Source organism: Panthera onca, chromosome D2 (genome assembly GCF_046562875.1).
Source record: "Panthera onca isolate mPanOnc1 chromosome D2, mPanOnc1 haplotype 2, whole genome shotgun sequence".
NCBI classification, from domain to species: domain Eukaryota; kingdom Metazoa; phylum Chordata; class Mammalia; order Carnivora; family Felidae; genus Panthera; species Panthera onca.
Window position 1 is genome coordinate 27693348 of NC_138349.1, and position 23181 is coordinate 27716528.

Here is a 23181-nt window from a genome sequence, read left to right on the forward strand (position 1 = left end):
TTATTATTATTATTATTATTTTGGTTTGGTTTGTTTTTTTCACATTTTGGCTAGATGGAGATTTCACTGGGAAAGTAGGTTTTATAAGGGATGCTATACTAATCAGGTCAAGATTTGCTAAAACCAGACAACTCCAGAAACTCTACAAAACACTATCGTTTAAATCCAACAGGTGGATACACGTACCAATTACAAATGAAAGAATCTTTGATCACCGGAGTCGTTGGTGTGTGCTGAGTAAAATCCATCCCAAATCCAAATATATTTGTAGTGTGAGATGAAGATATGGAGGTCACGAGTGAGTACTGCTTATGTTAGTAGTTTTAATTTTACCCTGTCGGAGCCCCTGTGTACAAAATTTGAGAAAGCAAGACCTTGATTTGCTCAGGTTTCCCCGAGGAGGGGCTGCAGAATCCTTGAAGCATGATTTGAAAAAGATGGATAAGATATTCCACCCAAAATTCAACATCACCTTTAATCTTGCCCTCTCCTCCTCTAATCCCTAGGTAATGTTTTGTGCTTCTTTTGCAGGAAAGCAATTTTGTTAATCACTTTAGCACCAATTCTTGCATCCCTGGCAATACTCAGAACTGCCTCCATCCAAGTCTTTGATGTGGGAAAGAAACACACACACTCTTTCACATGTAATCTGAAAACAATTCACCTCTTGCCAATGAATGCACAGCACTCCACTTTAATAGAGAGCAAGTTCTGTGGAGGTTTCTAATCCTTTCTGCCAAAGAAGAGAAGAGAGAGAATCACTCAGGTAGCCCAACCTCATTCAGGAGTTAAAATCACTTGGAATGTTTTGTGGTGTGTTGGGGGCTTTTTAAAAAATATCACTTGCTGAAGATTACGGCTCTCAGGGGAAATCAAAACAACTCAAGATCAAAAAAAAATAAATAAAAAATAAAAATAAAAAAAGAGTCCCCATCCCCAACTCAAACAGGATATTCTTCTCAACTCAGATAACTCTTGATCTAAGTGTATTACAAGAAACCTGCTTTAATCCCTCAAAGCAATGGTGTTATAGATAAGTAGCGGTAACTGAGGTGGCTTAAATTCCAGAAATGTACAAAAGATTTGGTTGGAAACAAAACTAAAGAAGAAAGCAAGCTCAATCTGCATTGCTGTGACTTAAGAGGTAAATTTAGGGCAGTAAAAATGCAAAGAATGACCCGTAAAAAAGAAATAGCCATAAAGTCCAGAATTGTCCTAATGGTCCCACAGGCTGCTTTCAGCATGTGTCTGAATGTGTGTGTGCTTTAGGGGTGTGTTTGTGGAAGTATTTTTAAGAAAGTGAAATTTTTTTACTGATTTCAGGATCTGACAGAGTTCATTTGAAAATTTCTTTATACATTTTACTGTGACATTACAACATTCTGAAACCGTATTTCACAAATGATTTTCTTTCTCTTTATATTTTCTTTCTCTTTATATTTTTGGTTGAACTCCAGTATTTTCTTCCTATTTAGTCCCTTTTCCTTGACGTATCACTGCTCACTTAAATGCAATGGGATGGACTTTATGGTTTTTCCTTCTGTCAGTAATTAACCATATTTTTACAGTCTGGGTATTCGTTTTGATCTATCTTCTGACATCCCAGTGAACAGATTGCAAATTCCCCCTCCCGCTTGTCAACTATAGCTCTCTATTGCAAAATAATGGCAATTTCTTTCATTACGGCCTCTCCCATTTGCCCAACACATGCTTGCAAATGCTCTTTCACTTTTTTAAGAGTGCCCCCTTTTTAGAGGTAAAGCTTGTTATTTGATAGATGATACATACAAATAGTTAATAGTTAACAATTCAAAAGGTATAAAATAGCATGGCACCCAGTTCCCCTCCTTAGAAGCAGACCTTGGTGCTAGGTTTTTGTGTATCTCTCCAGAGATCTTTGGCGTGTGTCTCTCCAGAGATCTTTGGCGTACAAAAGTCAAAGCACACACATGTAGTTTCCCCTGCAAATGGCAACGTATGATATACACTCTTCTGCAGCTTGCTTTTCCCCTTAATGTATATTAGAGATCGTTCTATAGCAATTCTACAGGTGTTCCATGGTTTATTTAAACAGTTTGGAATACATTTGTTCGAAACGCTTCTATTCTCTAATTGTGGCTTCTTTCCTCACAGGTTGTGTCTGTGACTCTATCCTAGGTACCGTAAATAAGTGACTGAATTGTAACCCGGAGGGCTCTTGAACAAGTTTTAAAATTTTGTTTTCTAAATGTTTAAAAGCTGAAAAAATTACCCAAGGGGATATGGGTTTATAGTTTTCAAAACAAACAAACAGACAAACAAACAAGCAGAATTATGGCAGTTATGTGGTGCCAAGACTTTGAATTATTTTTTGAATTATTTCCTCTCAGTCTCATCATGGATCCTGCCTGGACTGTGTCATGACCTACCTGCTTAAAAATTTAAAATTCCATTTTTCATCGACTTTCCTATATGGGTTAACGTAGGATTCTGTGTTGAGAATTTCCTTCCAGCAGCTGGTATTAACTTTAATTCCCTTAACCTACGAAATATTATTAAACATTTTCTTATATACTTTTAATTGAAAACCAATTTGACATGCTATCTCATACATGACTTCGGGGAAGTTGGAACTTCTAGTTGACTTCAGTTCTTTGGGGAGGGCAAAGCAAGCTATGGGGCCTGACTGTTGCGACTCCTTTCCTATTGTTGAGTCGTCTAAGAGATGAAGATCTTGGGAGGTTATAGATTAGATCCCCTGGGTTGTGCCACACCTCCACTTAGACTGGTCATGGTGACGGCATGCATGAGAACCTGGGCAAAAATTTCTCTCCGCATATTGGGGCCTCCATGGCATTTGGAGTCTCAAGCCCTTGTCAAGTGAGGATTTGAACTCTTAGCTCTGCCTTGCCGGAGCTGATATCCATGTGAGTATTGTTTGCTTCTACTGTCCGACCTCGTTCAATTTCAGTTTTTTTCATCTGTCCATTTGGTTCCTAATTTATGAGCTTCTATTGCAACATGTAAAGTTTAGCCTCTCTTTGCTCACTGTTTCACCGGCAGACTCCTCTGGCAGAAAGCCTGTCATCTGTTGTAAAGGAGAGCTGGTGTTGACTCGAAGCAACAGAGTTGGTGGTCTAGTAGCCATTGTCCTGTGTTAGGAGCAGGTGGTCTCACTAAGCTCCATGTGTTTGGAAACTTCTCTGACCAGTGCTTGTGCCGCTCAAGGAAGAAGAGCTCAATCTGTACTCCTTGTTTCCAGGTCAATCTACTGAACCTGGGAAAATCCCCAGGGGCTAGCTTGGCCCTCTTCCTGCTTTTCTCGCCATGGTGGATTTTAAATGTAGGGGATTTTCCTCATTCATCTCTGCATTTGTGTTTGAAACAGCTGCTATAGAAAGGAGAAAAGGCACATTATATAGAATACATAATTTTTAAGAAGCAGTGACACAGGTTTTCAAAGGAGAACAGTACGATTTTGGTACAAAGGTCATAACTGCTGTTTAGTAGCATATGAGTATGGGTGTGTATATATGCATTTTTTTTTTTTTACTAAAGTAAAAGCCAAAAAAATTAAAGAAGACCTATCCTTATTCCATTCACATCCAAACTTTGTTCATATTTAGCAACTGAACACAACCCACCATCTGTTCAAAATAATGCAATTGAATGGTACTCCAGAAAAGTTACTTTTTGTGTTTTTCTCATTTTTAACGGACCCCAAACCTAGGACAAGGTAAATAAATTATATCCTCTGGCTTCATTCAGTGTAATGAATGTCTCAGATGAAAAAATTTGCTTGATGTTAGGTGTTCTTAAATAGAAATAATTATAGAATCAGATATAAGAATTTTATTTTATTTTAACTTTTCTTTAAAATTAAAAAAAAAAAGTTTATTTATTTTTGAGAGACAGAGAGACAGAGCATGAACGGGCAAGGGGCAGAGGAGAGGGAGACACAGAATCCGAAGCAGGCTCCAGGCTCTGAGCTGTCAGCACGGAGCCCCACGCGGAGCTCACACTCACAGACCGTGAGATCATGACCTGAGTCGAAGTCAGACTGAGCCACCCAGGTGCCCCAAGAATTTTTTATTTGACCTGGCATTTTCTTCTAGAAGTACTGAAGATACTTAAGTTAATTTTTTTCTAGAGCTTAACTGTCACTCTTTTACTGGAAGAGAACTCCTAAGATCATGTTTGTATGTATTCTATCTTAATGATGACCTTATTTTTATTTGTCTGTGTATGTTTGTATGCATATGTGTTTTTAGTATATATTTATTAAAAAAAAAATCCCTAGTTGATCATGAAAATTTCACAAGATTTTTGTGGTTTCCTTCATCTTCAAGGTTTATATCTTCCATCTTCCACTTTTGCCAAATGAGTCTTCCTGCTGACAGAGATCAGAAAAATCACAAGTTCTGATGCCATGTGGCAACACAGGAATTTATCTTATCCTAATGCCGATGGTATACTCTCTATTTCATTCTAAATATCTTTGAACATCACCCATTGACATGAAGAAGGCTCAGACAAACTAATGGTAGCATGACTTAACTGGCAAATCTGAAAATCTGTTTTCTCTTCTCCATAGTTACGTTTTATATTTGCATCCTGCTAAGCCCTTTACTTACTCTTCTACCCGCCATTGACACGGAGTCCTTACATTTTATATATATCTGTGTAGATTTATATTTTACTTATTATTTAAACAGTTTAAAAAATTTTTCTTTTTAAATCTTTATTTTTGAGAGAGAGAGAGACAGAGCACGAGGGGGGGAGGAAAGAGAGAGAGGGAGACACAGAATCTGAAGCAGGCTCCAGGCTCTGAGCTGTCAGCACAGAGGCTGATGTGGGGCTTGATCTCATGAACAGAGAGTTCATGACCTGAGCTGAAGTTGGATGCATAACCCACTGAACCACTCAGGTGCCCCTTATTTATTAAATTTGAGAGAGAGAGAGGGAAGGCGTGTGAGTGGGGGAGAGGGGCAGAGGGAAGGAGGGAGAGAGAGAGAGAGAGAGAGAGTGAGAGTGAGAGAGAGAATCTTAAGCACGCTCTATCCTCAATGTGGAGCCCCACAGGGCTCCATCTCATGACCCTGGGATCATGACCTGAGCTGAAATCAAGGGTTGGACACTCAACCAATTGAGCCACCCAGGTGCCCCCTACATTATATATATTTCAATTCATATATATCATTTCTATAAAAATTGGTGCTTGCCAATGTCTATTTTCTCACAATGTAAAGTCAGGACAGTATCTTGGAATGACATCTTTTCTTCTGGAAAATGAATCCTGGTACAGCTATTAATTTGGGTGACTAGAGGTTTTTGTTTGAGATAACCTATGGGACATTAGTTTTTCTTTTTTTTTTTTTTAAACAAATTTTATTTATTTTGAGAGAGGGAGAGCATGCAAGCAGGGAAGGGGCAGAGAGAGAGGCAGGGGGATCCCAAGTAGGTTCTGATGTCAGTGCAGAGCCCTGCACGGGGCTTGAACTCCCAAACTGTGAGATCATGACCTAAGCAAAAATGAAGAGTCAGATGCTTAATCAAGTGAGCCACCTAGGCGCCCCTAGTTTTTCTTTTTCCTTCTTTCTTTCTTTCTTTCTTTCTTTCTTTCTTTCTTTCTTTCTTCTCTTTTTGCATTTGTGGTGACAGGATAGCATTTCCTATCACGAGTCTCTATAACTCAGGAAACACACTGCCTTCACATGCATTATGATTTTTGCAAAGATTTTCTGTAAGAGTCACAAAAGGCTAAAATGAACTAAAAAAATCCATTTTATATTGTAGAACAGATTTAGATTTACAGAAAAATTGTGATGCCAGTAGAGAGAGTTCCCGTATGTTCCCATTATCAACATCTTACAGTAGTGTTATGCATTTGTAACAATTAATGGGCTGATCAGAATTCCTTAGTTTTTACCTAATGTCCTCTTTTTTTTTTTTTTCTCCAGGATAGCACATTACATCTAGTTGTCATGTCTCCTTTGGCTCCTCCTGGCTGTGACAATCTCTTGGACATCCCTTATTTTTGATGGTCTTGACATTTTTGAGGAGCACTGGTCAGGTATTTTGTAGAATGTCTGTCAATTGGAATTTGTCTGGTTTTTTTTTTTTTCATTATTAGACTGGGATTATAGGTTTTGGGGAGGAAGGCCACAGAGGTAAAGTACCATTTTCATCAAGATATATCAAGGGTAACTACTATCAACATGACTGATCACTGTTGATGTTGACCTTGATCACCTGGCTGAAATAGTGTTTGTCAGCTTTCTCCACTGTAAAGTTACTCTCCCCTGCCTTTCCATATTGTACTCTTTAGAAGGAATCCCTATGTGCAGCCCTCACTTTAGGAGTGGGGGTGGGTTAGAGTTATGCTTTGCCTTGGTGAAGGTGAAGTATAACACAAATTATTAGGAATTCTTCTGCATGAGTGATGTGTAAAATGAACTTTAGTATTAAAATGAACTAATATTAAAATATTAAAATGGCGCCTGGGTGGCTCAGTAGGTTAAGCATCTAACTTCCGCTGAGGTCATGATCTCGCAGTTTGTGAGTTCAAGCCTTGTGTCGGGCTCTGTGCTGACAGCTCAGTGCCTGGACCCCGCTTTGGATTCTGTGTCTCTTTCTACCCTTCCTTCACTCACTTACTTACTCACTCACTCACTCTCTCTCAAAACTAAGTAAACATTAAAAAAATTTCTAAAAATATCAAATGAACTAATTTAATTATTTCTTACATTTAGGTATAAACTCCTAGGATTTTTAAAAAACTGATTATTTCTATAATACATGTTCACTGCAGAAAACTTAGAAGATGCAGAAAAGTGTAAAGCAACAGCAAAAAGAACTATCCATGATTCTGCCTCTCATAGGCATCCATTTCTAACATTTGGTCATATTTCCTTCTGGTTTTTTTTCCATAAAGTAACTATTTAAAAAAATTTTTAAAATGTTTATTTATTTTTGAAGGAGAGAGAGAGAGACAAAGCATGAGCGGGGGAGGGGCAGAGAGAGAGGGGGATGCAGATTCCGAAATGGGCTCCAGGCTCTGAGCTGTCAGCACAGAGCCCAATGTGAGGCTTGAACTCACGAACCTCAAGATCATGACCTGAGCCGGAGTCGGATGCTTAACCGACTAGCGCCCCTATTTTTAAACAGTGCTTTAAATTGTTTCATATGAAATAAAAACATTTTATCTTTGAATATGACAAAGACAATGGATTCATAAAAAAAAACAGAAGATCTTGGTGGTATGTCTAACATGATAGCAGAATACAAACCTACCAACATGATATGATTCCTGAAAACAAAACTTTAGGCTCTACTCTTCTATTTATGAGATGTTCACATGTTTCTAGATGTAGTATTCACTGTTAGGCCTCTTATTTCTAATACTCTAATTTGTCCTTTTACTTGTACATGATACACATTTTTAAGTGGAATAAATAAAGTTTAATGAAACTTAGGTGGCTAGTTAAAAACTGTGGCAATAATCTAGGCTTCAAATCCCCAACTTTCTTTTTGCATGATGTGTTTGGGCTCATGACAATGTGATTGTTCTTTTTGAGAGACTTTGTTGATTTTGTAAAGGTGATATGTGCTTCTTATTAAAAAATCAAGAACTAGGGGCGCCTGGGTGGCGCAGTCGGTTAAGCGTCCGACTTCAGCCGGGTCACGATCTCGCGGTCTGTGAGTTCGAGCCCCGCGTCGGGCTCTGGGCTGATGGCTTGGAGCCTGGAGCCTGTTTCCGATTCTGTGTCTCCCTCTCTCTCTGACCCTCCCCCGTTCATGCTCTGTCTCTCTCTGTCCCAAAAATAAATAAAAAACGTTGAAAAAAAAATTTAAAAAAAAAAAAATCAAGAACTACAAAAAAGTACAAAGTAAAATCCAAAGATTCTATTACCTAGAAGTAACCATTATTTTTCCAAAAAACTTTTTGACACATAATGTTACATTAATTTTGGGTGTACAACATACCGATTTGACTTCTTTATATGTTGTGCTATGCTCACACAATTGTTGCTACCATTTGTCATCATACAACGCTATTCCAATGTCATTGGCTATATTCTCTATGCTGTGCCTTTTATTCCTGTGACTTACTCACCGCATTCCTGTGTCTCCCACTCTCCTTCACCCATTTTGCCCAACTCCCTCCCCCCCCCCCCCCCGCAACTACCAGTTTGTTCTTTGTATTTATAGGTCTGATTCTACTTTTTGTTTATTCATTTGTTTTCCAGATTTCAGAGTGAAATCATATGGTATTTGTCTCCCTCAGTCTTATTTCACTTAGCATAATACCCTCTAGGTCCACCCATGGTGTTGCAAATGGTATAATCTCATCCTTTTTTATGACTACATAATATTCCTCTGTGTGTGTTTGTGTGTGTGTGTGTACATACACCACATCTTCCTTATTCCTTCATCTATTGATGGACACTCAGGTTGTTTCCATATCTTGGCTACTGTAAATAATGGTGAAAGAAACATAGGGATGCATATGTCTTTTCAAATTAGTGTTTTGTTTCCTTTGGGTAAATACCCAGTAGTGGAATTACTAGATCGTATGGCATAGAAATTACCATTATTAACATCACTTCACAAAATCTGTTTGCAAATTTACAAATAAGGATAAATTTACAAAAAAGGCTCCTGTAATATGCGTCATACATACATCATTACTTATATTTAACAGAAGAAAATGAAGCAAATTATTAAACTTTGGTTAAATGTTCTTTTTGCAGGATAGATTAGTTCCTACGAATCCCTTTGAAGTTTTGCAAAAAGACTATGAATATCACTAAGAGGTTGTTGGTCCACATAGTTAACTCTTAAAAAATAACCGAGGGGTGCCTGGGTGGCTCAGTTGGTTAAGCATCCTACCCTTGATTTTGACTCAGGTGATGATCTCAAAGTTTTGTGGGTTCATGCCCCACATCAGGCTCTATGCTGACCCTGCAGAGCCTGCTTGAGATTCTCTCTCTCTGCCCCTCCACTTCTTGTGCTCTCTCTCTCAAAATAAATAAATTTAAAAAAATTATTTAAATAAAAAAAATAATGAAGATATGAAAGGAGCTACTTTAATGCTTAGAAGCAGTTTTTACTTAGAAACCAGAACTGCTTGATGGTCAGAGGTAAAGTATAATATTATTAAGTGTGTCTTTATCAGTTGCAAGGGATCTTAGAGGACCCTGAATTCAATGCCTTATTTCATTTTCTGCTGTGTATGGCATAGGCATGGTTCAGAGTATAGCTTTGGGAGTAGACTGGCACTTAGGAACCATGTGACCACAGGCCTCAGTCTCATCTCCTGCAAAAAACTGGGTTCATAGCATCTTCCTCATGTGACTGTTGATAGGAATAAGACAATACACGGAAAGCTCTTATAATAGTGCTTGATAAATAGTGTTTAATAAATATAAGCTCTTATTATACAGGAATAATGGTGAGCATCTGAGCCAGTGTTTGACACTGAAAACTGTCATTCACAAAATAATCTCTTTCTCTCTAATTCATCTCAGATTAATTTCCCTGTTAAATTTGCCCACTCCTAAAGTTAAAGATTGGGGCCCTGAGTGCTTCACCAGTGGGTACATGGGCTCCTGTCTGAAACTGCTACCTATGTGTATGAGAATGGACAGAACACACAATTCTAGTGTTTTTACAAACCTAAGCATATGTTATGTTCTACCTATCACAGCAATAATTGCTACTCTGCACGTCACTTACATGGACATACACAAAGAGCTTTATATCTTAAAAATCCTCTTTATTTTTTTTTTTTTATTTTTTAGAGAGAGAGAACGAGAGAGCAAGAGCGAGAGAGCATGCACACATAGGGGCAGAGAGAGAGAGAGAGAGAGAGAGAGAGAGAGAGAATCCCAAACAGGCTCCACACTCATTTACTTTCATTATAAACACATCTTTCAGCCATAGTTGATTTTTTAAAAAGTATTCAGTACCCCCCACACTGCCCCAAAATTTTGAGAGTAAAACATCTAGCTACCTCTCTGAGCTAAGACTATAGTTTTTTGTTTCTTTTTTTTTTATGCTCAGGATTTTAGGGGTACACATTACCACCACGTAACAGATTATATGACCATTTCCCATTTTGGCTTTGCCTTTCTCCATACTGAGTAACTTTGGCTTGTATGTATGTATGTATGTATGGTAAATCATTACACCATAAATTCCAGTTCAAACAGCTCACTTGATCTCTAGCTTGGATGTGAAAGAGGGTGACTTAATGTTTTTAAGTGATAGTTTAATTTCTCCATCAATAAAGGTAACATAGGGTGAAGAGTAAGTTACGTTTGTATGAGGGTGGATTTTAACACTGACTTGATTTATGTTGGGTTAATGAAATAATTTTTTGCGCCTTTAATACTCCCATAAAAACTAGGTCATGTGGAAAAACTCTCAGCTTTACAGAGGAATGGTTAAAAAATAGTTAAAGAGTAAGAAGTTACAAACACGTCTAACACAAATCTGAACACAAAATGTAGGTACCATATGCTGTATTCATCTGGGTCTTCCTTCCACAGTGGCTCACAGTACACAAATGTAGCAAAATCAATAAATGTTTAGTTGATGTCATTACCTCAATTTGCAGCATTCCTACCTCAATAGCCTTCTATCCTGTGAATAAATAAATTTCTCTATAATGATCTTTAAGAGATGGTCTAAATTCCTTAGCTGTACTGAAACGTCATATCAAATATTTCTTTTATGAAGTAAACCACTGGTTGGAGTTTGGGAATCTTTTCAACACAAAGCCTTTGTTGTATTTTTTTTTTTTTTTTTTTTTGGTAAGGGTATTTTTTTGTAACAGGATTTGACCTGTAACTATTATTGAGAATTTTCTTAGAGGAGTTCAAAGCATTTTACAGGGATCATCTCATTTATCCCTCGAAAGTAAGGCAGAGGCATTATCTCCACTATAAACTGAGAACACTAAAAGGCCAAGATAGGTGGGGTTTTTTGTTGTTGTTTTGCTAAGATCAAAAAGTAATTCTAGGGCAGAGCCAGATTCCGGTCTGACCTTGTTACATGATGCTTCTGCAGCACCATAATGCAATGTAGTAGCTTTCCTAGGTCTCCCTTGGCTATCCTAGGTATTGAATAATTGAATGATTTCTCATTCATTCTTGCTCCCTGAAAATGGGTCTTAAGACGTAAATACAAAATGAAACAGGATTTGGGGTACAGGATATACAGGGATAGTCATCTTCCTCCCTCCCAAATCTTGGCTGCCTAGCCCAGTGCTGTGCTATAGAAAAACAGTTGGGGGTGGGGGGGTGCACCTGGTTGGCTCAGTTGGTTAAGCCTCCATCTTCGGCTCAGGTCATGATCTCATAGTTTGTGGGTTTGAGCCCCCTCTGTGCGGACAACTCAGAGCCTGGAGCCTGTTTCGGATTCTGTGTCTCCCTCTTACTCTGCTCTCCCCCTGCTCATGCTCTGCCTCTCTCTCCTTCAAAAATAAATAAACATTAAAAAAAAATTTTAAAAAAGAGGAAAGAAAAACAATTGGGGCCACAAATGCAAGTCACATGCATAATTTTAAGTTACCTAGTAGTTACATTAAAATACATTTTATTTACCCAATGTGTCAAAAATGTCATCAGTTCAATATGTAATATAAAAGTATCGAGATAATTCATTCTTGTTCTCCTAGAAGTCTTCAAAATCTGGTGTCTATTTCATACACCACACCTCAATTTGGACTAGCCACATTTTAAATGCCCAATAGCCACACGTGACTAGCGTGGGTCATGTCAGAGCATTTCTAGACTTTGGTTGGTTTTTCTTAGCTCTCCTTTCAGATTGGTGCCCTTGTGAATGGAATTCACCCACAAAAGTGGGTGGTGTGGGGGAAGGACTCCTGGGTGACTTTGGCAGAATCCACTTGCATTTTTGTGGTGACTAGTAAGAAGCCCTAGCTTTGCCATTTCCTGATAACATGGCTGGGGAGTTATGGACTCAGGATCTAAAATCCCAACTCACTATCAGGACCCGGTTCCTACCCTGCAGGAGGACCAGGGCTAAGGAAAGTGCCAAGTTCCAGGACTACAGTTTCATGGGGCAGGGGCAGGGGCAGTGGCAGATGGCCTGTGGAAAGGAGGCGTCACTCAAGGAAGAGGATGGCTCCCAAGGAGGGGAGGCCACCCAAATGGATGTTTCTTGAGGGCAGAGGCTCCAAACAGGCAGATTCGTGGAAGGCGGAAGCTCTTCTTGGGGCCTTCGCTGGCCCTTGGAGGGCCTCACATGCTAGACGAGTGGATGCATGTGCTTCCACCCAGCGCTCCCGGCGGCCAGGCCGATGGGGGAGGGGGTCTGCTCCCTGGGCCGGCCCGCACCCCGCAGCGGCTCCACGGGCCGCGGGTGTGAGGGGCGGGTCCAGGCCTCGGCCCGCGCCGCCCCCATGTGACCCGGTCCGACATGGTGTCGCCTCCTCCCGGGGCGGCTGCGGCGGCGGCTCCGGCTCGGCTCTGCGTCGGGCCGGGCCCGCGGCCGCTCATGGGCAGCCAGGGCCACCCGGGGCCGCCCGGGAACTGCGGGCCCGGCGAGGGCGAGGGCGGGGAGGCGAGGAAACTGCAGGAAGGGAGGGTCGCGAGGGGGAAGCGAAGGAAGGGGAAGGGGAAGGGAAAAGCGGGAGCGGGGCAAGGCGGAAGAGGAAGCGGGGCGGAAGGGAATCCGGGGCCGCAGAAGGCGAAGGAGGCAGCGGGGCTGGGGGCCGAGGCGGGAGCTAGCGCAGGCCCGGGGGAGGAAGGAGAGGGCTGCGGAAGCGTGGAGGAAAGGGAGAGAAGGATCGTACGCGGAGATGCGGGGAGCGCAGGGGCGGGGAAGGAGGCCAGAGGAAGAGGTGATGGCAAGAAGGAGGAATGGAGGGTCAGGCCTGGGCGGCGGGAGGACGCCAGGCCGGGGAGAGCACAGGGACGAGGGGGTCAGGCTTGGGGCTGCATCGCGGGGGCTGGGGCGGCGGGGGAGGCCATGGCGGCGGCGACCGAGGAGGAGGCGGCGGCCCGGGAGCCGGCCGGCCGCCCCGCTGCGGGGCCCGCGCTCTTGCGCCTGCCGGAGGAGCTGCTGCTGCTCATCTGCTCCTACCTGGACATGCGGGCCCTCGGCCGCCTGGCGCAGGTGTGCCGCTGGCTGCGGCGCTTCACCAGCTGCGACCTGCTCTGGCGCCGGATAGCCCGGGCCTCGCTCAACTCCGGCTTCACGCGGCTCGGCACCGACCTGTAAGCGCCCGCTCGCCCGCCCGCTCCCCGCCCCGGGCCGGCCGGCGTCCCGGGAAAGGGCGGGGCGCCGCGGCCTGGTCGGCCGGGGCTGTGTCGCACCCCGAACGCCGCCCGAGGCCCGGACCCGGCCTGTGCCCGGACCCCTCCCCAAGAGCCCCTCTCCTGTCGGAGCCCCCCATCCGAGAAGCCTCCCGTGAGCATCCCTCAGTCGGCACCCTCCCTGGGCGGCTTCTCACAATTAGCCCGTCTTAAGCACTGCCTTCAGCTTGTAATCGTGTCTTCCCTCGCAGAGGGTGACCTACCTGGTTCCTCAGCTCCCCTGGAGCCAGGCTGGCCTGAGGCTTCGCACGCCTCCTCTGGTCCAGGTGTAGGACCCATGTCCGCCATGTGGTCTGTCAGAACGTTTTTGTGGACGGACGTTCATCCGCTCACCCTCTTCTGAAGGCTGTTGGGCTGCAGGGCTCGGATGGAATCGAATGTGGAGAAAAGGGCTCAGACCTGAAAAGGCCCCTGGTCCAAGTGTCACCCATAGTTTGTGGCTTGATACAGGCAGAACACACAAAAAGGGGTGCCTGCTTATGGCAGGGGACTGGATTAGGTGTAGGTGGTATACGAAGGTTTGTTTGGTGTTGCATTTGACCTGTTTTGGGTGGGATCTGAGACCTGTGCATGGAAAACTTTGAACCACCTGAGCTGTTAAGTAGGAAGGGACGAAAATATATAGCATTGGGTGAGTAAAAGCTTTCAGACTGCACCTAACTGCATCCAGTATGGGTTTCCGAAACGGTAATTATGAAACAGTATAACAACATTAAAGAAAGTTTTTAAAACATAAAGAGCTATAATACCACCACCTTAGACAACTACTCATGAGTTAAAATGACTTTTCAGTTGCATAACCCCCCGCCCATCCCTCAGTTGCTGTTTTACTGATCCTGACAAAATAGGTGCATAATAAATGTTTGTGGACTCTACCAAAACGGAGATTAAAAACATTCCTCTAATATTAAACTTTCATGATGTGTCCAGCTTTTTGCTATTATAGATAATGAATAAAGCATTTTTGGGTGATAGCTTTACTGACATATGTTACATACCATACCTATGTCGCTCAAGATTGGCTTCAGTGGATCAAAGGTTATGGTTTGTAAAATTGTACCAAGTTACAGCGGCACCAGCAAAGAAGGATTAACCAATTTCATGTGAAAATTAAAAAACTCTGCTATTTTAGTGGGCATACGATGGTGTCTCAAAGTTTTGTTGTTTTATGATTTTGCTTTTTTTTTTTTTTTAACCACTGACCCCAATAAATATTTTCCCATGTGTTTGTTTCACCTGTGAGATTGTCTGTACCTAGTCTTTGCCCATTTATTATTGGGGTCTTGATGTTTTTCTCATAAATTTGGAATCCTGTGGGTCATAGATCCTAGGCTCTCATCTGTCATCTTTGATGCAAATATTTTCCCCAGTCCTTTTTACTTTACTATTTTAGTGTATAGAAGTTTTACACTTCAGTATATCAGAATCTTTCAGTCTTTTGTGATTTTTTTTTCTTCTTTTACCCCAAAGCTGAGAAATTTACAATTTTTCCACAGACCAGATAAATCATTTTGATATTCTGCTGGTTTTCTTATAATTTGATTTTTTAAAATAGTTAACACTTCCATCAATATCAGTTTTGTTTAGGTGCAAGGGTGAATTCAACTTTTTTTTTTCTCCCGAAACAACTGCCTAGTTGTTACTATACTTTTTGTTAAATAATTCTCCTTCCCTTTGTTTTAGAAAGCTTATGTTGCCAATTATTAACTGTGTGTGTGTGTGTGTGTGTGTGTGTGTATGTATGTACATCTGAACTCCATTTTGTTCCACAGATATATTTTTCCATCTCATACTATTGTAATATTGTTGCTTTTTGGTAGAGTCTAATATCTGTTAAGGTTATATTATCCTTGTTGGATTTTTAAAAACTTGTTTGTTTGTTTGTTTATTTATTTATTTTGAGAGAGAGAGTGAGAGAGAGAAAGAGCACTCAGGGCAGGGGCAGAGAGGGAGAGCGAATCCCTAGCAGGCTCCATGCTGTCAGCACAGAGCCTGATGTGGGGCTCAAACTCACAAACTGTGAGATCATGACCTTAGCTGAAATCAAGAGTCAGACACTTAACTGAAATAGCCACCCAGGCACCCCTCCTTGTTGGATTTTTTTTTTTTTAATGTGTGTCATGTCTCCACTCCCAGCCAACTCCCCAGCAAAAAAATTCTGTGCCTCTTCGAAAGTTTCTGTGGTTTTCAATGTAAAGTTCCTATATATCTATTGTTAAATTTATTCCTAAGTATTCTTAAATGTGTTATGCATTTTTTTTTTTTTTTTTTTTTTTTTTTTTGTGAATGCAGTCTCTTTTCCAGTATGTTTTCCAACTGGGTATTATTAATGATGTACAAGATTACTATAATCTTTTGTAAATTTTGAACCTGATCATTTTGCTTAACTTTTATTCTAGTATGATTTTGTCTGGTTATCCAGTTGTCAAATTGGTTATCTAGTATGATGATAATGATTCTTTGGGATTTTTTGGCATGCGGTCTTGTACCTTTGTTTCTTATAAGAAAAATTCTTTAGGCGCATCTGGGTGGCTCAGTCAGTTAAGCGTGCGCCTTTGGCTCAGGTCATGGTCTCACTGTTCGTAGGTTTGGGCCCTGTGTCAGGCTCTGTGCTGACAGCCTGGAGCCTGCTTCAGATTCTGTGTCTCCTTCTCTCTCTGCCCTTCCCCTTCTTGCTCTCTCTCTCTCTCTCTCAAAAATAAATAAACATTTAAAAATATTTTAAAAAAAAAGAAGAATTCTTTCAAAAAAATTATCAGTTGACCTTTAAGGGAACCCAAGCCAGCTAAGGCAAAGCTTAGCTTTCTTTCCTTAGAGAGATTAAATGAATGAATGAAAGAATTGATGTTCAGTTCTCTTTCTTTTTCCAATGGTCTAAAGAGAGATTATGAGAATGAGTGTTCATTCTGTAAGCACTAACAACAAAATGAAATGAGTTTATAGTATAAATTGCTTTGAGACTGTCAAGTAATATGGCTTTATTATTTATTAGCCATGTGTGTTTTGATTTCTTGCCTGTGTCCTGGGATGAGGTATCTCCGACATTCTAGGGAAGTTGTTTTACCACAGACCTGATAAAGAGCAGGGTCACCGCTCGTGTTTTCTGAGTTGAGGGAAGAAGTTATGCGGGTTACAGCAGGTGGAGAGAATGTTTACCAGTGTGGTCTGTTTCTGGACAGCTGCAGAGGCGTGATAAGCCACCAAGAGAGGTGGTTGTCATCCCTGGAGGGAGACAGCACACACCCCAGTCCTCGTAGGGCATCAGGGAGCCTGGGCCCAAAGTATAAAGAGACTATGGCTGCTTGGATAGTGGCAGGACTGTAGTTGATGGTTTGGGCTAATTAACTGCAGACTGGACAGTGGGATATTTTTATGAGCACAACACGAAACTTCATTTTCTCAAACATTACACAAACTCACCGGCCTGAGTTTTATCATCTCTAAGAACAGGAATGGCCTACCCAGTAAAATGAGGCTTAAACGTACTCCTGTGTAAGCACGAGCAGTGTTCGGCACACAGTAGGCACTCGAGAACTTGTCGTAAAATGGGACTTTTTACTTGCCTGGTTTCTCCTCTCATCAGTCTGTATATAGCAAAAGTGGAGATGGTTTGAACTGGCGGTGCTGCTTACAGACAGGAGGTGGGGGGAAACACACACACACACACACAGCTTAGTTTCTGTCACCTGTCCGGAATGTTTTTGGAAGCATGACAGCACAACCTGTGGGCCTAGGGTCTGCACTCCCTGCTGGAGAGCCTCTTGATGGTCAGAAACACAAACTGCTAAGGTTTACTGACCTTCCGGCCCAGGGCAAGTCCCATTCAGTTTGGCTGTTCCTAACCTGATCATAGCTTTGTTGAGTAAGATGAACTGCTTTGGTTCCTTGTGATTTGTTAATGGTCTTATACTTGTGCTTGAAGGCATTCTGGCCACTTTAAAACCACAAACAAATAATTTGCTTCCCTTTAGGCCTCTTGCCCAAACAGTGAACATGGGTAGGGATCCTGAGCTTTTTAAAAAAAAGTGAGCACAAAGACAGTTTGAGTCAGTCATCTGGTTTAAAATCAGTTTCGTTTGAAGGTTTTATGAAGCCTGGGGGAATAGAAAGATCTTCAATATAAAAATAAAGGAAATGTTTCATATAGGAATCTTTTAAATTTTCCCTGAAGAGTAGGAGGAAAACTAACTTAGTTTAGTCTTCACGAACAAAACAGTGAAATTTAACCCTGTCAGTTTATAATGAAGGTTGAAAGCAAGAAGTAGACAGACTATATGACAGGTGGACGAGCAGAGGTACTGTCTACAACTTCGAATAGTGAAAATGTTAACGAGCCGAGAACAGGAAGAATAAAATATACCTGTGTATGTACATCTGTGGGGGTTTTAAAAATACTTTTGCCAATCTTAATTCCTCCCAAATTAAGTCCAGTATGTTTTCAAACTTGAATTTCATTTTAAATATCCTTTGAGCAATGCCTGGGTGCTCTCTTGCATTTGCTTGTGGTAGAATTGCCTAGAATGAACAATAGGTGTTTAGGAAGTGAGGCTCTGAGGCGTTTGCCCTGGCATGTATATTCATTCCTCAGCCAGGGTCTTGCAGGCTTGGAGCTCTTTGAGGCTGGGGAACGGGGTATCTATTTCAGTGATGATTAACGTCCAGAGTGGGGAGATGGACACAGATAAGCAGAGTGTGTTTGTTTGTTTTAAAATGATTGCACCTAAGAGCATTTTTTTGGCCCAGAAAGCATAAAGTTTCCTTTCCTAACTCTGACCTGGAGAAGGCATTGCTGCCTGGTTACATTTAAGGTCTAAACAGTGATTTTCAGAAAACAATTAGCAACTTAAAGTAGCTTAGGCTTTCTCCTTCCCCTTTCTGCCTTGCCTAGGAAGGGGCATCCCTTACTTGTTCTCTAGTTGACTGAAAAGTTTCATAGGTGGATGTATTTAACTGTAGTCGTTTTGAAAAGGCCTTATTTTTGATGGTTTTGTTGAGTCAATAGAAGTCGAGTTCAGTTTACGTGCTTTTTAAAATAAATAAAACAATACACCTGTGGAAGCAGGCCTAGTACAGTTAGCATCTCCAAATGCAAACTGGAAGAATGGAAGGTCTTTTCCTCCAAGACCTTGAGAATATAGAGCTGCTTGTATCCTTTACAGTCTTGTAAAACTGGAATAGTAGGGGATGCATTTTCTAGCATTCAAGGCAGAAACACGGAGAAACCCAAAGTCTTCACCGTTTCTAAGATGAGCAATTCCTATTGGAATGCGATCTCAGAAAATATTTCAATACACCATACTTTGAATTTTCTGTGTCTGGTACCTTCACCTTAGGTAAAGGTTGTGAGCTGCTGAAATCAAACTGACAATGAGGTTACTGAGGAAGCGTACAGGTCTTTGAAAAAAAATATTTTGGAGTGTTTGGTGTAAAATTACCCTTGTGTGACAACCTTAACTCTGGGTTGACCCTGGCATTGGATTAGTTCTGTTTACGAGTCATAACGATAGAACAGGGAGTATTTAGGCAGACTCTTCTTAAGACCAGTACATTTTGAAAATTTAAGATGAGGTCAACTGTTTGAAAAAATGAGGACAAAGCCAAGTATTGAATTTTCAGTGAAAATTGGCATATCCTTCACTTTGATCCACAGGAACACATTTTTGCTAAGTTCCAGAATTTATCTCAGGTGCATCAACCATCAGGTGCGGTTGAGAATCCAAAGATTTGGTTGCCCTTTCTGTTCAGCAGTCTTGTTTAGATTTGAACAGGATTCAGATGGAACTCTGAAACAAGGTGGTTGTACTAATTAAGAGTATGTTCATGAATCCTGAATCATGTGAACGCCTGAGCTGTATCTGAAGCTGAGGATGAGACTATCTGGAGAAAGAATTTACCTCTTGTTAGAGTTTAGCTGCCTTGTCTCAACTTTGAGTCAGTTCTTCATTATATCCAAACCATCCACATTGCCCTCCCTGGAAGTCTGGGCCACCCAATGGGCCTGCCCCTCTTTAGCCCACAATTAATTGCCAGTACATTCTTTCTTCTTCTCCTTCTTTTTTGGTATTTGACATGAGCTCAAATTGCTGAGAAAGGTGACAACTGTGAAATGAAGACAGGGCTTAGAGACACCTTAAAAAATACATGCAAAGGCCACTAAATGACAAGAGCAGACTGCCAGGCTCTTTCAAAACATCACCACGTCTGTTGACTTTCCATTCCTTGTCTGCAGCACAAAATTGGAGGTCAAAGAATCATAGGAGTTAGAGATGGAAAAGACATTTGGGGTCAGCCAGTTCATCCCTCCGCCTTCTTCTGCCCCTGATTCCAAATCATTCCTTACATTATATTTTCTCCTCCAGCTCTTGTACAGTTTTCACGGTCTTCACTCAACCCCGGCTGTCACCTTTGGGGAATGATGCTGGAGGCTCCATCCAGTTTCTCCTCGGCAGAGAGAGATATTGCCTCTGCCCCCAGTTGACATTCATGAACTTCTTTGTTGGTGGTCTCAGCTGAGAGGCCGAAGACTAACTGGAAGTCTCTCTGCTGCCTGGTGTTGGGGCTTTTCTAACAGAACCGAAGCACATTTAGTGTGTGATGATGTTGGGGTAGGGCAAAAGGGCTGGGATACAGCGTAGTCATTGCTGAATTTGTTCCTAGACTTTTGTTTTGCAAGGCTCTTGACCTGAAAGGAGGGGTGTGTGTGTGTGTGTGTGTGTGTGTGTGTGTGTGTGTGTGTGTACAAGGCATGTGGTATTGGGGAGGTGAACAGAGACAAGGAAATTACACCGAACTGGAATTTGGTAAAAATCCAAACTTGGAAATTGGTGGGTTAAGCAAACAAATAAAGGATACTAGTCCTGTGAAGCAGAGAATTATTTCAAGAAATGCCTGTTAGGGAAGAAACAGAGTGGTGGCTGACTGTAGAAGTTTCAGCTTATAGTCCAGTTGAGGGGATCAGATGGGTGGAGGCAAGTATTTTGGCTAGGGGACACTGTGGCTTTTGGGGTCTCGGCTTTAAGAAAGTAGAGAAAGAGAGGTCTTATGTTCACTGGCTGCATGGTTTGGCAGGGGGAATGGTCATTTTTAGAGGCAGCTTAGGAAGGTTACCCCCAGCTCCCCATCTTGTTCTAGCAGCTGTTGGGAGCAGTCCGAAGGGGGTATTATATTTCTTCTGGTAACTCTGCCAAGAATGAGAGGAAATCCACAATCTGTGGGCTTTTTGGGGGGAATGGGGATGGGGTGGCAGGTGATGGGACAGGGAAATTAAATTGTTTTATAGTAAATATGTTGAGATACTTTTCCTGGAAAGCTTTTTCACCAAAAAGAATGGTATTTCCCCCGGTTCACTAGCTCGTAATGGGTTCTTTCCCTGCAGAGAAAGGGAAATAGTCCTCTTCCAGTACATCTTTTTCTTTCTTTCCTGTAGCTCCAGCTTTGACCTCCCATGTTGCTTTGAATTATTTTTTTTCAGGAAGTCCATAATTGAAAAGGTGGGTCGAGAGTCAGATACGGGTGCTGTGTGTGCATTAAGAGGTGCTGTGTGCACCTCTGTCTAGAAGTGAGTTACTAAAGAAGAACCTCTCATTTATCCATTATCTTGGCTGTAGTTTGACTTTATCATAATGGCCTAGAAACTAGAGATGTAAAAAGTTGCTGGGTGGCGTCTGGTTCATGTTCTTTCCATCCCTTCATCCAGGCTGGAAGGGCACCAGGGATTTTCAAGCCTGGCTACTTGGGCTGGGAACCTGTTTTAGTGATTAATATGGAACACAGTTGCAAGATTAAAAACAATAAAAAACAACCCCGAGAAGCAGAGCAGTGTAATTATTCCTTACATTTCAGATGGAGAGCCCAGGGAAAAGTCATTCTCGAGGTATGAGAACAAAGTCCACTTGTGAAGCTGCTAGTGCCTAATTCATGACTCACTGAGAGGACGGCCTGTTCACAAAAAATAGTGGCATCTTTCTTGCTGTTGTTTTTTTTCTCAGAAACTGCTAGGTCAGCCTTTCTGAAAGTTGTGCTGCGGGATTCTTGAAAAACTGATTCTGTGATGAAATGAGTGCAGGAAATGCTGTGCTCCACATCCCTTCTCTTTGGGGTTCACAGTGCCCACTGGTAAATTAAAGGCACTGAGAAGTCCTGTGATAGAGAGACCTGTTTAATTTTGTTTCGGTCAGTGTTGTCTAAAGCGTTTTGATCATAAAATTTGCCTACCTGCTTAATATCTCTTAACATCTTGGAGAGCATACATGGTCAAATACAGAACTTGACCAATAGTAGGAGGAAATGAATGTGAGTGTGAACACATTCCTAAATCCTCTGCTCAGGGTTATGAATTAGTGTTATGCCTAGTGCTTCTGAAACTTCTTTGGACAGCTTTGACATGTGGTACCACATTAAGGTAATTTATCTGCTCAAGTTCCTTCCTTCAAGCCTCTCTAGCGTAAGAATTTGGGGGCTCTGGTTGCATTCCTGAAGGTGTGGTGTATTATACATTTTACGAAGGGCCTTTGGAGCTAGAAGGTAGCATGTCCAGGCTCCTGAAAAGCTACGGGTATTGTTGAAAGTGTGACTTACCAAAGGGAGAATTGTACTTTTGAGAAGTAACGTAAGCAATGCCTAAGCAGTGTCTATCAGAATACCAATCACGCTAGGCCCAGGGTTCTCCCCTTTTGCGTCCAAGACATTTGTATGCTGTGAGAATTTTTGGTAGTACGTTAAAGGATTAAAAGGTAATTTTTTTTATAAAACAAGTTTTAGAAAGTTGAAAAACCTGTGCATTTACTTATTTACCATCTGGTGTGTTACTGTTTGAGTGAACTGTTTACTGCCCTGACCTTGTTCTCTTATATCCTTTGAGGTGAAGTTCATATACGTTCCTCCAAACACACAGTCTTCATCTGATTTGCAGCAGATGGGGTCATGGGCCACATTGTGGCTCAGCGGTTGGTCTGACAGCAATCTTCATGAAAGTGTGGATCTTTCGTTGAATGAAAGTGAATTCTAGAAATTAAAGTTTGACAGCACAGGTATTCAGGGTTGCTGGTATACCACTGCTCTGCAGTGTGCTGGTTGGGATGTACCTTTAGAAGTGCTAAGAGGTTAAGACTTGATCCTGTAGAATTTATGGCCGTATTGGCCAAACAAGACATACAGCTGAAAAAAGTTAACAGTGCCTCAGTTTAGGGTATTGGGGGTTCAGTCTGGGGGTTCACACGAGGGGGAGAGGACAGTTTACAGGAGTCAGGGAAGTAGAGGTGTAAAGCTGGTGCCCAGAAGAAGGAGGCAAGCGTTTGGCAGGGACAAGGTAGGCTGGTGCCGGCGATATAGGAGAAGGTGTGGGTGTAGGAACGAATGTGGAAGAGATGGACTTGGCTGGAGTTCACTTGCATGGTGTGGGACAATGGGAGGTGAGGTCGAATGAGTAAGGTGAGTTGACATTTGGAGGCCTTTCAAGGGGCTGGTGGGGTCTGCTCTTTGCTTTCCTCGTGCGTGGTCCCGTCCTCATTGTAGGGAACAATCTCACTCCACCCTGGGTGTCGGGGCTGTTCCCCTGTTTCCTGGCCAGAAGGTAACCGATTTAATACAATATAATGATTTTTCTTTGATTTTTTAAAAATCTTAATGATAGACCTCTGTTTTTGAGGCCATTGGAGGATTTAGTCTAACGCAAGTATAAATGAAGAGCTAGAAGTTTCTTGTCTTGGGCTGTTTAAATTCTTGTACACTGCCAGATGTACTACCACCCTTGCCCCCAGTGTTAGCGTGCTATCCTGGGTGTTACCATTTTAAAGGGACCCCTCAGGAGTCTTGGCAGCGGATTAACTGCCCCCTCCCCAGCTGTGATCTGTTGGCA

The 23181-nt window shown here is 41.9% G+C and overlaps 1 protein-coding gene and 1 long non-coding RNA gene across 7 annotated transcripts in view; one reads left to right on the forward strand and one right to left on the reverse strand.

The window, feature by feature from the left end:
* Positions 1-1335: 1335 nt before the first annotated feature.
* LOC132684998 (uncharacterized) lies at positions 1336-13203 on the reverse strand. The gene is made up of 2 exons (XR_009612896.2): positions 13093-13203; positions 1336-3370 (listed from the first exon to the last, which is right to left on the reverse strand). It is a non-coding gene; the product is annotated as an uncharacterized LOC132684998 (long non-coding RNA).
* FBXW4 (F-box and WD repeat domain containing 4) overlaps positions 12295-23181 on the forward strand; it is an 80872-nt gene continuing 69985 nt past the window's right edge. For 2 of the 6 annotated variants that reach the window (XM_060641692.3, XM_060641693.3), the window contains exon 1: positions 12296-13226. In XM_060641692.3, the coding sequence (XP_060497675.3) occupies positions 12427-13226 (800 nt within the window). In that variant the 5' untranslated portion in view covers positions 12296-12426. Of the gene's footprint in view, positions 13227-23181 lie in introns of all 6 variants that reach the window. The other 4 variants (XM_078434752.2, XM_060641691.3, XM_060641689.3 and 1 more) reach the window with 4 other exon arrangements.